The sequence below is a fragment of the Nanorana parkeri genome, unplaced genomic scaffold (genome assembly GCF_000935625.1).
Source record: "Nanorana parkeri isolate BGI_ZX_2015 unplaced genomic scaffold, ASM93562v1 scaffold8, whole genome shotgun sequence".
Taxonomy (NCBI): domain Eukaryota; kingdom Metazoa; phylum Chordata; class Amphibia; order Anura; family Dicroglossidae; genus Nanorana; species Nanorana parkeri.
The window spans coordinates 57,703-75,003 of record NW_017306276.1 but is presented as its reverse complement, the minus strand read 5'-3'; the positions used below and the strand labels follow the sequence as shown (position 1 = coordinate 75,003).

Here is a 17,301-nt window from a genome sequence, read left to right as displayed (position 1 = left end):
CTGAGATCTGATTGTGTGGTTAAGGAGTCCAGTGTGTTTTATCTCATGACATGGGATCAAGCCCAAGCACTACCTTAGTATGTAAGATGTAGGCATAAAGCATTGTAATAGCCTCCCATGTATAGCCATTCAAAAGCCCTGAGCCTGTTGTTGGGTGCTGCCATCATTAATGGTATTTCAGCGGCCCCAGCAGACAACGAGCTGCAATTCGAGAGCTGGGCCACCAGAGAGAATAAATAGATATTTCCAAAAAGGGATAGGGCTATTGCATGCAGAAGGGGAGGGGGCTTTGCTAGGGAGATTAAACTTTCAACAGTGTCAATTTCCTAGAAGGTTTAGAAGCACATTACAAGTCAAGAAAAAAATGTTTTTCGAAAGGGAAAATGCTACAAGTAAGTATTTGAAAATGCTTGATTTTTCTTTGCTTTTACTTGGAACATTTACTAGAACTCTAAATTTCTGTTGGACGTTGTATATTTATAAGTTAACCGTTCTTTCTCAGACTTGTAGATATAAATAGTTTTAATACATTAAAAAAGAAAAGACAATTAGATGTAATTCAACCACATTTTATTGAGTATTTGTTTAAGAAACAGAGGTACACAGGCACACCCAATAGCTTTTTACATTTTCTTTAAGGCCCCGTTCACATTGAGCGATTTATCGCGCGATTTTTGTAGCGATATCGCTCATATTTCCGCACTATATCGCTCTATGTAGCTTCACCAATACAATTCAATGTAGCTGTTCACATCTCGTCGCTCAATGTCGCTCAATATCGCTCAATATCGCTTGTAGCTCGTCGCTGGTAGCTTGTCGCTTCTACATGACCCTTTTTTAGAGCGATTTTGAGCGATATTGCTCCTGATTGCATACAGCCCAATAGGAAGATGTCGCGCGATGTCGCGCGACACGTCGCTCAACGTCGCTCGTCGCTCAATGTCGCTCAAAGTCGCGCGATTTGCATGTCGCTCAGTGTGAATGGGGTCTAAATAGGAACTAATATGCTTAGACAAATCTTTAGAAATGTGAAAATCTTTTCTGTAAACTTTTCTTAAAGGAATGTAGTACTTCCACCAATATGGAAAAAAAGTTAACTACCACAAACTTTGGTGTTCACCAACATTTAATAAAAAGCAAAATCTAGCAAGTGGTGCTTAGATGACAAATCATGCCAGCTTTAATCCAAAAAGCAGAGGTTACTTTTGAAAATTCTGACAAAATAGCGTGTGTTTTGTCTTTCACACTCTAAAGCTAAGATTAATTTAAATTAGTTTCAGTTTAAAGAAAAAAATACACAGGAATGTAAAGTAATCACTTCTTCCCTAGCATCCTTAGTTGCATTGCAACAACTGAGATAAGAATTTAAAAAAATAAAAATAGAAATAAGCAAAATGACTATCATTTTTTTGCACTAAATCAGAGTTCCAAAAATTGGCATAATTTACAAATAAACCCATTTGAGTTAGTACCAGAAAAAACACACTGAAGTCTTGGTAGAAAAAAGGAAAGCACCACATGATGTAAAGTGTTTCAAAAACAGAATCCCTGAAGAATATGATTTGTTTGAACTCCAAAAGTACAGAGATTCAAGATTCATGTTAGAAATGGTGGCCGTTCATGAAGTGGTATAGCTTGAATAGATTTTATTTTCAAATATTTGTTTGTAGCACAAGATCACAACCTATTTTAGGTAATTGCAGAGGGTGTTATATTAAGAACTATTTGTTTTCTTTTATACATTCAGGTTTTTTTTGTTTGGTTCATGCTCAAAATATACTCCACCCTTGTTGAAAAAAAAATGTTATACAAATATATTTGTGCAAGATGACACACAATCCAAATGATCCATATTCCAATGTAGTATACTCCTTAACGTGTTCTCACGCTCATCTTCTACCATTTTGATAGCAGTAATCAGTTCTCATGAATTTATGACTGGTGACTTCTCCTCAGCTTTCTTCTCACTGTTGGACCTGTTAAAGATTGACAAATAGGATCAGATCACAGGAAAGATTTCTGACTACATTCATACACAGGAACCCATCACCAGTGTTAGAACCTGTTGAAATAGTTATTAGTGAACAAACATTGGGTCTTATTTACCAAATTGGTCAAGCTTGGCCCAATGTAAGTATGCATATGCAATACCTATTCGGCTCGTGGGGACCCTGTAAAGCACTGTAGTAGCTGGAGCTGCTACAGTGCTGACAGCAATCTTCTGCATCCTGTATGACACTGAGAGGTTTTGCCTCTGCTCTGAAAATATAGGAGTTTGCTTAGCACAGTGGCACAGAGAACCCTAGTATTTTTATTCAATGAATACAAGGTATTCTCTGATTGGACGAGGGGTGGATCATAACATCACAATCAGAGAATGCCTTGTATCCAGCGATGAAAATACTAGGCTTCTCTGTGGCCGCTGTGCCTAGAGAGCGACCCTCTGTGTTTTGAGAGAGTAGGGAAGATCCTCAGTGCAGGACAATAGAGGATCCAGAAGTTTGCTATCAACACTGTAGCAGCTCTGGCTACTACAGTGCTATGGGATGCCCATGGACTAGTCAAGTATGGCATATGCATACCTACATTGAGCCAATCTGGATAATGTAAGTATGCATGATACTTTATAACTGGAGTTCAGTTTTAAGTCTGCCCTTAGAGGGGTTTGCTGGCTTTGACAGCTGTCATTGGCTGTCACCAGACTCCGGTTCATCTCTACAATGACAAAAACTTCCTATTGGATACATTGTATGAGGGGGAAGGTCTGACAATCAACAGACTCAAAATGAATCTGCCTGACCCCTGCTCACACATGTTGAAACATAGGTTTAGGCTTATTGACCCTTGTAAACAAAACTTTGCTTATAATTGGTTTCTCTAATTTTGAAAAGATTGGATTCCCATAAGTGGATCAGCTAAAACAATATTCACATAAATATTACAGACCCAGAATAGACAGGCATGCTGTTAGGGCAAAAGCATAGCATTAGTAAAGCTCTACCTTATGCTGCAAGACCATGTGAGTGCAAATTAGCCTAAAACACAAAAGTAAGAATTCAGTGGTTGGTATTGCCAGTCTTAGTGTAAGATCACCTCCAGTCCTGTGTCATACACAATTATTTTTACAAGAGGATTCTTACCATGTTAAATACATTTTTGGACAGGCAATGTTATGAAAGAGGTCAACAGTGCATGTTATTTTAATGCAGTTAACAAATAGCTCTTTTATTCATCCTCAGTAAGACATAGATATTTTCCTAAATCGTTAACGTTCTTTAATATGCATTTCTTCTCCTCTGTATCATGTATACCTTTTTAAAGTGAATCTATCATGATGCCTTTGTTAGGAAAGTAAAATTGCAGGACATTGAATGACTATTAGGGGGAAAAATCAGTGCTATAATCATGTGCTTGAATTCAATCTACTGTACACTACATATCTGCAGTAAATTAAAGGCTAAACTCTTCTTCTCTCTAGCATGTGATGTTTGGTGTAATGTTATATTACATCTGAATACATTTTAGTTCTAAAAACAATCATCTAGGATTGCCAGTAAGCTTAGGGTGAGGGAAACCTAAGGGAACTGAAAAGCATCATAGAGTTATGTGCTGCAGTGCTATACAACAGCAGTTCTCGATGAACAGGATATGACATAATGGTTTGATTTTAAAATGCCATGTACTTTAGTATAACAGTGCAAAAACCACTTGCCCGGGACCCGGAACTACATGTCCCAGGCGTCGGGCAATACGAATTCCACACCCCTGGACAGGTAGTTATATATTTGACTATAATAATGAGATCCAAAGAGCATTGGGTATGCAAACTTCAAATTCCAAAAACGAGAGTTGCAAGCATACTTCATGTATAGAAAAAACAACATACCAAAAAAAAGATCTTATTCCAAATATGTTACATGTATCAATTATTTACATTAACTCATTGTAACCAAATGGTAATCAGCTTTCAGTAGCATGACTACAGTAAATAGCTGGAAGTTAACATCTCACTGTTTGCTGCTTGTTACAGCATGTTATTATAGCTTTTTGAACATATAAAATAAAAATAATATCCACCATGTACACACCCATTATTTCATTTTTAGCAGTTAATTTGCCATACATATTGAGCTGTTTAGCCACCTAAGTCATAAACCTGCTGTTCATAAGAAAATGAAATATTGCAGAACCCATGAACATTTCAATTATACAATTACAATTATACAGATTAAACAACTCTCAAGGTTTCAGGAACTGATGACTAATAGGAATTACTTTATTGACCAAGTCATCTAAATTTTCCAGTGTATCTTTCCAAGTGGGCAGTATTTCAGAATGTATTTTATCCCCTGCTAACAAAAGTAAGTCTAACATAATTTTTCCTAATAGCTGCCCTTCTGTCATCCAACTTTACTGCCTCCTGAATTGTTAAATGGGATATCTATCTTTTCTTTGCACACTTCTTAAAGACAGACAGTCAACAAAAAGATGTGTCAAGCTGCTGCTTGAGTATGTGAATTCAATATATGTTTTACCTTGCAAGGATGTTCTGAAACATATGGTCAATAGTGCCTGTAACCTCTTACTTTTGTAAGGTCATGGAATTGGGAAATTCTATTTCTATTTTACTACCTACATTAAAAAAAAGGTAGCAGATCTAATACTTTCTTCAATGCTGAATATATTTATGCGCCTTCTCTTCAAATATGTTGCCATTCCCCATAATGTATGATGTTACTTTACGCTAAAACAGGTATTCACAGGGCAGTTTGACTTTGAGAGGATGAGCCTGGGAACAGTCACAAGTCTTCAACAATATCTACTCCACACACTATCAGTGGCTGCTAAGTTGATAAATTAAGAGATATCCCTTTTGGTACACATTTTGGTCTATTACTAGCAGTCAGAATTAGTATTATCATAAGCACTTTTCCCAATAGTAGGTCAAGGTTAGGTCAAGATAATTGTTTATCTCAGTGCAACAAACCATATTTGTAGTCAGCTTAGTCTGCAGCATCAGTTCTAGACCTGGCTTCTGCAGCCTGCCCATATATTTAAGAATAACGTAAGTCTCTAACAACTTTGGAAGGTATCTTCTCTGGAACAATGAATGTGTGCAGTGTACTTTATGACATCTCTCCTTGCATGGATGTTTAGTGTTGTGTGGAACTATTCTTTAGTACATACTGAATATAGTATGCTTGTATTGCTGTTGCTCAGCCATCCCTTTGTAACTTCATTATAATAATGTTTAAGCACATATTACCCCTGAGCAAATCTTCACTTAATTAAGCTACATTAGTTCTCTTATGAAACATTTTAAAACATGTTTTGGCTTGATTGTCTGGAAGGCATTCTAGCGATAATATACTTTTTATACAGATGAAAGATTTGTTCTTACTATCACTGTTGATACGACTGATTAGAGTTTTTCAAATGAATCTATACTAAATCATAATTATAAAAATCAGGTGAAATTCTCAGAATTAGGAAAGCAGCAGTGTGTCAAGCTTCAACTGTCTCTCTATTAATAATATGCCAGGTTAAAAACTTCATAAACATGTATTGCTCTAAAAATAGCTACCACACCTTATTCTACATGCATATATTTTATCTATTTGCATTAACCATATACATTTAGAGGAGACCCCTTACATTCAGTATTACAATTATCAATATTGAACTATTTATATTTAAACAGCATGCCAGTTAAAGTGGAAATCACCCTACAAATAATGCATGAACATTAAACTGTCATATAACACATGTATCTTGATAAATGCATAGCACCATTGTTGACTTTTGTCCACACTCCAATTATCCAGCAATCAGCATTGAAAACCACTGCTCATTTTCCAGTATCACTCAGTCCCCCCTAACCCTCCCCCCTCACCCCCCCCATCCTTGTGCTATCTCCATCTTTGAAAATATCAGGGAACAGAGGAAGTGTATACCAGCCATTCTTGGCAACAAGACACAGAGAGAGCATGGGTGGGCTTAGCGACACCATGAACTGCATATTGCTTCTAGTAAATGGACGGCAGATTCCAATGCTGATTGCTGGATAGCCGGAGTGTGGACAGAAGTCAAACACGATGCTATGCATTTATCAAGGTGTGTTATATGTGTTATTTGGCTTTGTAAAGCTCATTGATGATTTCTAGGGTGAACTTCCACTTTATGTAGGAACATGATCAAACACAAAATATAGAAATTATGGTACTGTTTTGTAAAAGAGAGAGTTCGCTCTCACATCACATGGTATTATATATTTCTGAGTAGCTCTTTAATTCGTTATAAGCATATTGTTACCACCACTGAGGTAGTGGTTACCATTGGTTTTTGGAGTACCAGTGAGCACCGCAGCATCCACTAAGGCAATAAATCTCCAAACAGGAACAATAAAAGGCTTGATCACAACCTGACTAGACTTTGATGGGGAAAATCTATCATTAGTTGCTAACTGAATTGGGCACATACATTTTCAATAGCCATTGTTATCACACAACCTTAAAATGAAATTGACTCCTTTTAGGACATTAGGAAACATAATAAAGAAGTTAAAACATAGTAAATCAAATATATCCTATACCTTGTATCCTTCTGGACTGTGTTCTTCTGACCTGAGGTTCTGGATAAAAGAGTAGAAAGAATAAGATAAATGCAACAAGTAGGGAAAGCAACATCATTATCTAGAAGGTCTATAAAAAGCCCAATCAATTTCTGTAGGACTGTGAGATGTCTCCTGTGTTGTAATGGTTTGCCTATAAAACAAAGATCTTAAAAGAAGCATAGTTATTTTTCCTGTTGTCACTGAGCAAAATATTCTCATTAACTTCTGCCAAAAGGTTAGACTTGCTAGTTATGCAGGTATTATAAAAGCTTGATGACACCATTTGATATTATTTGTTTATGGAATGGTCTTAAATGTATAACGTCACATTGCTTCATAATGAAATAGTATTTTAATTACATTTCCACAATTTTATATTTTATAAAATTTAAATGACACTCTTTCTGATGTATGTATACTCATACAAACTGCTTCTGCAAAAACTGCTGGACACTTTGATGATATATACAATTTGGCCACTATTGAAGAAAAACTATTTATACATAGATTTTGGTGATCCAGGTTGAAGCTTTATATGCACAATTAGCTAGAGCATTTCATTTTTCATCCTGGGTATGCAGGAATAGCCATTAAAAGATTCCAAATGAGTTCAGCAAATATGCCAAGTACAAGCAGCCCATTAGCTGCAGCGCTAAGGCTAGCAGTTTTAACTGTAGGTTGTGATACCTGCTAAATGCATCACATACAAAAGGTGTCAGAAGCCCAACCTGTGTTAAAATTATGACTGTGCACATAGGAATAATACATAGGAATAATACAATTTTCAAAAAGGGGGCAAAATGCCAACCTGGGAATTACAGGCCAGTTAGTCTTGCATCAGTAGTGTGCAAACTGCTAGAGTGGATGATTAAGGACTATTTAGTAGAATTTGTTCAGGCTAATGGTATAGTTAGTGAGAATCAACATGGGTTCAGGAGAGACCGTTCCTGTCAGACTAACCTACTGACTTTTTACGAGGGGGTAAGTAGAGATCTGGATGGGGGGAGGTCTAAAAAATAAGAATCTCCACCAATAAAATTTCAATCACACGTTTTTTAAAGGCTCCTAAATTATATCAGTCAAATGTGTTTACGTACTATATTGATATTAGCATTTAGACTATTTAGTGTTATCTATGCATTAAAGATAACATTCAATGGCATATATCAGATTATACTCCTGTAGAATGTACATTCTGATGTCCCTGCCTCAGTCACACCCAGTAACCCAATTTATACAATCTATGGGCATTTTAAAAAATCCATCTTAGTTTTACCAATTTTGCTACGATATAATTTATTATTAAAATACCAGTTCTTACCTATAGTAGAAGACTACAGTCCTCAGAAGAGGCCCATGAAAACACACAAGAAATATACAGCATTGTATGCGGATTGTGTCCTGTGTTAGGTGACACTCAGGTACCAGCTACTGCACTGCTCTCATTATAGCTAGTGCCCCTTCCTAAAATACATTTAAGATGAGTCCTCATCCCCCACAGACTCAGGGGTCTGGCTCATGGGCTTTGCTAACCAGTCTTGGTAGGATTATGGATGGGTTTGTGGGCAGAATTATGGGCAGATTAAATACAGGGTTGAATGAGGACCAATGGGCATTGCTAGATGGTCTGCATTGGTAAGAAAAATCTCCTGTAGTCCTGAGTGCCGCTGACAGTCTAGCAGAAGGTGGAATGTCTGAATGATGCTGGCCATGATACTGGAAATAACATAGCACCACAGAGTTGTATTTAGAATTAAGGAGGACACTGTGAGAAGCATTGAGTATTGTGGGAAACCTGAGGGAATGAAAAGCACACAAGGTGAGGTTGAAGTTCTGATTTCAGCAAAGATTCTATGGATTGTGTGCATAATATACACCTGTTGTGGAGCAGTTGTTCCTTATGGCTTATATACATTACACTTTTATAAATCAGTATTGTAGGGCCTATAGACTTTAGAGTTTAGACAGTGGCTAGATGTGAGCAAACAATGGCAGAAAAATCTTCCCCCAACCCAATGCATACATATACACACATGTGTATGCAGATGTATGTTACAACTAGACAAATAACAGATTTTGGGCTACACAATCCAATGCACAGGTTTTTATCCCAATGGTGAGGACTTAAGAATGTCTGCCTTGGTTTGCCATACCCTACAGACAACCTAGTTGTGATCTGTTTTTGCCAACAATGACCATCTAACATCTATGAGCACGTTTATTAACATCATCATCATCATCATTAAAGATCATGTTCATTTGATACATTTGGATATTAAAATTACATAGCATTAAGTTAATACATAAATATGCCCATAATTTCAATTGTTAATTAGTTATAAATCATCTTGTGTTAGATATCTGAAGGAGATACATTAAAAATGATCATGTTTAATCAACATTGGTCTACCAAACACATGCTGTAAAAGAAAAGTTAGGGGAGGAATGAATCTTTGTTTTAAATTTATTTTTTTCTTTCTGTTTTTGAAATATGAGCTTTTAAGGGTTTTTTTTTTTCTTTATGAGACACAAGTATGAAGCAAACAAATGTTCATTGTCCCCTTTTTGTTAGTTATTTTTTAAAGACTAAATTGTATTACAAACACGTTTCCAAACAAATTTGATTTTTTTATTACAGGAATTGTTCAGATTGTTGTAAATGATGTAATGAAACCAATAAATGTAAAATATACAACTTTAGTCTTTAAAAAGAAATGATTACACCAGATAGCTTACCATCACCAGCATAACCTGTGTTATATGATATTAGTTGCCCAGTTGAACTCACTAACCTCCCTGGAGAAGCCTTTTCAGTTCTTCATCTTCAAGTAATTGTGAATCACCTTCAATGAACTTGGATACCTTGGTGACTTCTGATAGGATACATGTTTATGGCATCAATGTTCAGGAATGTATGTATAAACTAGAGGGTTGACATAACCCATACAGTAGTACTTATTGCATATTTAATGACCAAGAGAAAGGACACTCAGACATGTATAAATGTTGTCTCTGGAAAAATAGAACTCTACACATGGATGGTTTTATCAAAAGGATGATTGTAATATGGTATACCTCTTATGTACTCCATATATCTTGTGTACTAATTAAATGGAATTACCAAACATTTACCATACCTGTTTAAATCAAATAACCAATCAGATTATTATTCTGACTGTATCTTTTGTGAATGACTAACAGAGATTCTGAAAAAAGATACATTTACTTTTTTAAGTCTCTATTCAGCTTATTTGTACAAGTCAATACAAACAGAAAATCATAAGTTATATAAGATAGATCACGGATAACCTACATCTAGACTGTTAAAACAGTTTTTGTTTTGTGTTTGTAATGTTTGTTCATTACAAACACATTAACACAGTATTATTAAATTATTAACACACTTTTTTCTCTTGGTTAAAAAATAATTTCTTGATTGTTTTTAGCTGTTGGATAAGTTTTGACACTGTCTTGTTTTACATCAATTATCCTCTACATTTGCAAAAAAAAATTATCATTATTGATTTGCACAATAATGTTATGATATAAATAACCAATGAACACAAATGTGTTTGTTTTAAAAATATATATGAGTAAGGTTAAAGGGCATTCTAAATTTACCGAATTACATTTTCCCCTAATCCATTGCTGCTTTGAATATAACGCAGCTTAACTGGGCATGGCTACCTGTTTTAGATCAGCCCCTTTGTGGTGACTGTTTACCTAAATAAGCAGTCAAATGTCTTCAGAGTTTTTCTCTGTGTTCCTGTTGGGAAAAACCTCTCTAGCTTTCCGTCTTGGCGATACACTGTCACACCATGACATAAAAGAAGTCACTGGGACACATGACAGGGGTCTCTTCCCAAATGGAGATACAGACAGTTATAAAAAAAACTAAAACCTGATAGAATTTCTAAGTAAGAAACAAAAAGAGGTTTTATTGCTGTTTGTGAGATTTCAGGTGTTGGGGAGCAGGAAGTAATGGAAAATATCTCCTTGAGGACACTCAGCAATAATTTGCTTTAAGGTGCACCTGTGACCAGACTACAGACAACACATTATTCACATATTCTTAGCAAGCAGTAAACAAGCTATAACACATGCCATCCTTGACCTCTTTGGCTGCTTGTAATGTGAAATATTTTCTTTCTCAAATATCCTCAAAGTTCACAACAAAGACTCTGAAGTCGGGTTCAAGTCGGTTTCTAATAACATAGAAACATCTGCTATGTATTTACATTAATGAGCAGGCATGTTTCCAGGATTTTTTCACATAGAAACAATATTTTGGTGTATGTATGTGTTATGAACTTTGAAAATTAATTTCTCCACAATACTTTGGTGTGCATAGTCTAGGCACAGTTTCACTTTAAGGATAAACCAACCTCTTAGTTTGTAGAACATCCATACCATTTTCTATATTTGCATTTTACTAATCAACTATATTATACTTTTTCCAGTAACAGGATCATAAAAGTATATACAAACCTTCCTCTAGCCTCCGTTTAAGCTCGTCATCACTAATGTCACCTCCGATACCAGTGGAGACACGGGTGTATTTTATTTCAGGACCTGTAAAGAAATTAACCAGCAAACTCTTAATACAGTCCTGTTTATGCATCATTTTACCAAAAGCATATGATTAAATAGATAGAAATTTCATTTTAAGGAATGTTTTATTTTCTTTAAGGCAGAATGAAGTATGTGGCTCACCATTCTCTTGGTGGTATACACTTCCTTAGCCTGAAAATTTAAATTCTAGAGTGTTTTTTGTACTGAACTTGAAGAGATCATCTCAAGAGATGATTAGAGAACAGAATTATGAAAGTCCCATCATTTTTACATTACCTCCTTGGATTACTTTAGTAATTTCTGTTTCACCTTCCTTTACCAGCTTAAAATGTGGCTCACCTTCAATCACTCTAGTGATCTTAGAAATAGTGGGTTCTAACAAAGTTGATTGTAAAAAGGAAAAATAAAAGGACTGAAATGTATAACATAATAATTTGTTTAAATATAATTGTAAAAAAACCTGAAAAAGACTGGAAATAATAAAGGTGATTCTTTTTCCATTTGTATAAATTTTTATCTGAGTAGGCAGCTGTGATTCTAAGAACACATGGCTGCAAGTTTTATGGTCTAAGGAAAAATTAAAGTGGATGAAAAATATAGTGATGATAATAATCATTTATTATTTCAATGTCTGTACAAATTAAGAAAAGCAAAGATCTTGCAGTTTGTTTTTCATTTTACCTCCAACAAACTGTTTATGCAGTTCCATTTTTTCCTTTCATTACCACCTTCAATCACCCTAGTGGTTTTAGTAATTGTGGGTGCTGATACATTTAATACAAAAACAAAAAGATACAATTCCTTAGAAATTATTTCTATTATTACATGTATTAAAATGTGAATTTCAGCTATTATTAAAGATAATTGATTAGGATTGAAATATTTTGTGTGAGATAAAGAAATAGAAATTAGGTTACTATGTACAAGTAAAGGAAGGCAGAATAGATTTTCTTTCTTTTTACTTTACCTCCTTGAATCACTTTTGTCAAATAAAGTTCACCCTCCTTAACCAGTTTAAATTCTGGTTCACCTTCAATCACTCTAGTGATCTTAGTCATGATGGGTTCTGATCATTTAATTGTGAAACAAAAAGTAAAAAAATCAGATATTTACGTTACTTTTATTGTTTGATGGGACAATATTTATTAAAAAAGTAGTGAACAACGGAGGGAAGGTTGCTATGCTATTAGGAAATCAAACAAACAATCCAAAAACGTATTTTGTTAAACAAAATTATGGCCAGTGTATGGCCAGCTTAATATGTAGGAGCCAGCCTACATGAAATAAGAACTGTTTGCAAAGCCTCACAATAAATACATTTAGGTTGCGATATATGTCAACATTAGGCAACTGAAAAATCAATTTAATATATAAAACCAATATTGCCAGCATTCCTTTAGAGTTGGAAATTTGACTTGCCTCAGTCACTTTAGCCAAACTACTGACCAGTGTAATTGTAGGTTGATTTTAGGGATGCACGGATGATACTAGTATCGGTATCGATGCTGATGCCGAGTATTTGGGCTAGTACTCATACTCGCCCAAATGCTCCAATGCCTAGCCTGATACTTCCGGTATCAGGAAGTCTCGACGAGAGAGCATGGCGCCGGCTTCCCGGCCAATCAGGAAGCCGGGCAGCGTGTAATGACTCGCTTCCCGGCTACCTGATTGGTCGGGAAGCTGGCCAGTCAGGAAGCCAGTCGCCATGTAATGACACGGCGCCCAGGTTTCTGATTGGCCGGGAAGCCGGCTTCATGCTTTCTCGTCTAGTGACGAGAAGAACGGGGACGGCTTCCCTGCCAATCGGGAAGCCGGGTGGCGAGTCTTTTTTCACGCCGTACGGCTTACCGGGTAATCAGGAAGCCAGGTGGCGAATCATTACACGCCACCTGACTTCCTGAATGGGACTTCCTGTAGTCGGTATTCAGTATACCGGAAAAAATATCGGTACTCGTACTCGATACCAAATACCGGTATCGGTGCATCCCTATTATTTTTCATTTGCATTTAAATGAGCCAGACAATTCGATAATTTATTATAAAGCAAACGCCTACACACCCACACACAAACATGCAGCAGTATATCTTTAACATGAATTTGATTTCAACAAATACAAATCAAAAAAATTGTTCTAGTTATGCAACAAAAGTAACTGAACATCAGTTAACCAAATTACATGCATGTGCATATTATTAAATGTAGATAAGTAAGTCTAGGATGTTGTGCCCTCAATATATGTTGTATTATGCAACTGTAGAAGGTAGTAGAGGAAGAAAAAATAGTTCTATAAAAACCTATCATGCCAGCTACTCTGATGGCCATTGGTCATCTTTACAGTCAGGGAGTCAGGGTTAATCAATATTACTAGATTTTTGTTGGAAGTGGGTAAGAATGGGGCTAAGTATCAAGTATCGATCATGGATGCTGGTGGCAGAGCTTCTGAAGAGTTATATAATAAACCAATACAGCATATCTAGGATTCTAACTCTATTGTTTACATTGTGCATACGAAAGTTAGATGGAGAAATGTGTCAAATAGGAAGAAAATATACATTATATACAGTAATGATAAAATGTATTGTTACCACCTTGAATGACTTTGGTTATTTTAGTCTCTCCTTCCTTAAACAAGCTGAATTCTGGTTCTCCTTCTATAACTTTGGTGATTTTGGTGATAGAGGGCTCTAGAAAGATGGTTGTAAAAAAAAAATAAGCAAAGCAATTGGATAACTAGATGACTGAGTGGATGAGTCCATGAAGAGATGAATGATGGCATGACTTGATGAAGGGATGGAGATTTTGATGACTATATGGGGTTGATTTACTAACCTTATAAACACACCACGAACATGTATACACCTCTGTAGTGTGTTCCCTCCCAGCATGATCTATGGGTGGAATCTAAACACCTTTGTAGTGTGTACACACCCAGCAGGTGTGTTGTGCAAAGCCCTGCATGAATTTGCAAGGTGATCTTGTGTAAATTAGCTCTATGTTGTGTTGCTTGCGTTGATAAATGCAGGAATGTAAATGCATGAGCTAACCATTTTTGTCTAAACTGTGAAGCAGCATTATATATGCATCATGTGCATGATTTTTCCATATATGGCATTAGTGGAAATATGCTTTTAGAGACTTTTTGGTTGATAAATACGTTTTGCTGTGTAAAAATCACACGCACCTAGTGCGTGCGTGTGTTTAGGTTAGTAAATCACCCCCTATATGTTGATGAAGGGATGCTATAAGTCCATTCACTACTTTCAAATACTGTGCTTTAAAAGTAAACTTATGGAAGATATTACTAGTAAATCACGTTCTAACTGGCAAACAGTACTATGAAATGTTCTAAACTTTCCACAGTAGTGATGGTAACTTACCTCCCTGGATAACTCTAGTAATTCTGGTTTCTCCTCCTGGGATCACTCTGACTTCGGGTTTTCCTTCAATAACTTTTGTAACTCTAGTAATGGTTGTCTCTACAATAATAAAGAAAAACAATTACTACATTTTCTTTTGCATGTTGTTTTAGTGAACATGCCCTCAGGTAAAATGAGTGAAAATAATGTATTTAGCTAGCTTAAGTTAAGAAATAATAATAAAAGGCATTTGTATTGCCTCAGAGGACAATAGGAGGCTCCAGTCTGATCTCTTGCACTCCGTCTCCATGGCTTGGTATGTATAGGAAATAGACAGCAGTGATGTAGATCCAAAACATTTATTTATGATACATGGAAGATGGATCATCTGTGATCCTTGTGGAAAGGCTGCATTAAGCCAGATTCACTACCATCCTTCTCCCTAAGGGAGGTAGACTTACTTAAAGGAAGCAAATGTCAAAGAGTCTTTCATAGGCTATGGAGGAAAAGTAGGAGACACGGGCTGCTGAAAAAATTAGCATAAAAATGATTCTATTGTGGTTTTAGTTTTACCATTAGAGGGTTACTTTACTGATGATGTTATTTTAAATCTGTACATGGAATGATTTTAGAATGCAGAAATATGCAGGGTATATATTTATTAATATTTAGAAAATTCAAACGGCAATGCTACATATTTTAGAAGTAATTTATAACACCAATGGCATAAGATCATTAAAACCATTTTATCAAATACAGGCAGTCCCCAGGTTATGAACAAGATAGGGACTGTAGGTTTGTTCTTAAGTTGGATTTGTATGCAAGTTGGAACAGGTAAATTTTTTAGGTGTAATTCCAGCCCAAAAAACATTTTTTAGTTTTGGATAGCATAGGGGAGGGTTAACCCTGTTTTGCTGTCCTCACAGTGGCTCTAATTCCACACCATACTAACCAAAACAAACAAACAAAAAAATTGTATTGAGTTCTACTTTAAATGCAACTTGGACAGATGATTGTACAATTTCCTGTAATGTACAGTACCAGACCCGGAAGAAGAGGCAGGCCCTCCTCGTCTGCACATCTAACAACTTCCTGTAATGTACAGGAACAGTACTATGAACATCGGCGGGAGCATGGCTGCATTACAACTAGTGGAACAGTCTGGGACCTCCGTTTATTAGTAGGGGTCATACATAACTCGAATGTTCATAACGCGGGGGGCTGCCTGTATTCTTCTTTGCTTGAAGGGGGTTAGGACTGGAATCCACTGCATCCATTTGATGAACGATGCAAAAAAATGGATTGAATTACTAAAGGCAAATAGGCTGTTAATTTTGCAAGGGAATTTTTCCTTAGCTTCATTGAGATGACGCTTTGCTGACTTCTATCATCCAAATGTAATCATCCAAAAAATAATCCATGTGCAAGCAAAGAAGACCAGTGTAAATACTGTAAGGTCCACAACAGACAACAGATCAAATTGTATGTCAGCTCTTGTTTATTCTATTTTTTTACAATTCAACCCTTTTGGTTATGCAGTGATAATTTTTTAAGAAGTTTTAAATAGCAATAATTAGTTAGGATAGGGGATAAATAGTGATATTTCTGTGAAGCAAATAGCTATAGGTACTCATACAAACATACTTCTGCATTTTTTATGTTGTTTTTTTTAGATAAAATAACTGTTTAGCTCTAGGTTTCCTCATTTCATTGTACATTTTTTATAGAGAGGTATCATATTTCATACATTACCTTTATTCTAAATGTGTGTTCATAGAACACTCATTTCATTATTCTTATTTTCATTAATGTATAAAGTACAATTTTATTAGTACCATTTCATATGTGGTCATTCTGTGACGTTAGGTGCAAAAACATCCCACGTGAAGCATGTGAAAGCAGAAAGAACAGAGCAGTAAATATGTGTGGACACTCCACAAGTGAAAGCTGTAGAAAACAGACAGATGCACTAAAAAGACCCAAAGGTACAATTTTAATAGAGAAACTATAACTAATGGTGGGTATTAATGGCAGAGCATGCATTATGGTGAATAGTGAACAGGTTAAATATCAAACATCTGGGCTCATTGCACTATAACTCATGCAAACGTACTTGTGAACAACTCTTCACAGTTAAGAACAAATTGTAATTGACATTTAGCAAACCAGCAGGCAAAAGAATTATAGTGACAGCAAAGAGAACATTTGGTATGGGGTTGTGAGATTTCTTGGCCAACAAGCATGGTGTTTCAAAAATGAAGTGGAAAAATGTTTTCACAGAATACCTGAATCTCCATCCACAAAGAGTTCTTGATCCACAGACCCATCTGATGATTTTGCAAAGTAATATAAATTAAGCCTGATGTTATAACTGGTTGTTGTGTTTAGCAAAGGTGTCCAACATAGATTTATACGGCCCCTTTTCACCAAACACAGAAGACCAGATTAAGAACCTCTACTGGAAAGTCCACAGTCATAAATGTAGTGTAAAATGTGTCCTGGGCCTCATGGCTGTTAAGTGCAGAGGCTCACAAAGAAAGCATCACTGTATTTAACATTAGATGAGTATATTATATTTGCACTGATGCTTCCATTATATAGACACTGAAAGTCTCCACATGTGCAATTCTGAGATTCAGAGTCTACCAATGATGTTTGGGTGTTTCGTTGACCACTCTACAGATTTTGTGGAGGGGCAGGGGTCATTGCAAGCCTCCTCATGCAACAAAGACATGTGGATGCCTCCAGGCAGTGCAGGT

At 36.0% G+C, this 17,301-nt stretch overlaps 1 protein-coding gene across 1 annotated transcript in view; it reads right to left on the bottom strand.

The window, feature by feature from the left end:
• Nucleotides 1–1,461: 1,461 nt before the first annotated feature.
• Nucleotides 1,462–17,301, bottom strand: part of POSTN (periostin) — a 68,296-nt gene continuing 52,456 nt past the window's right edge. The window contains exons 17-22 of the mRNA XM_018554246.1: nt 13,772–13,870; nt 11,475–11,560; nt 11,102–11,210; nt 9,406–9,486; nt 6,593–6,631; nt 1,462–1,976 (exon numbers count right to left, since the gene is read on the bottom strand). Coding sequence (XP_018409748.1) covers nt 1,933–1,976; nt 6,593–6,631; nt 9,406–9,486; nt 11,102–11,210; nt 11,475–11,560; nt 13,772–13,870 — 458 coding nt within the window. The 3' untranslated portion in view covers nt 1,462–1,932. The remainder of the gene's footprint in view (nt 1,977–6,592; nt 6,632–9,405; nt 9,487–11,101; nt 11,211–11,474; nt 11,561–13,771; nt 13,871–17,301) is intronic.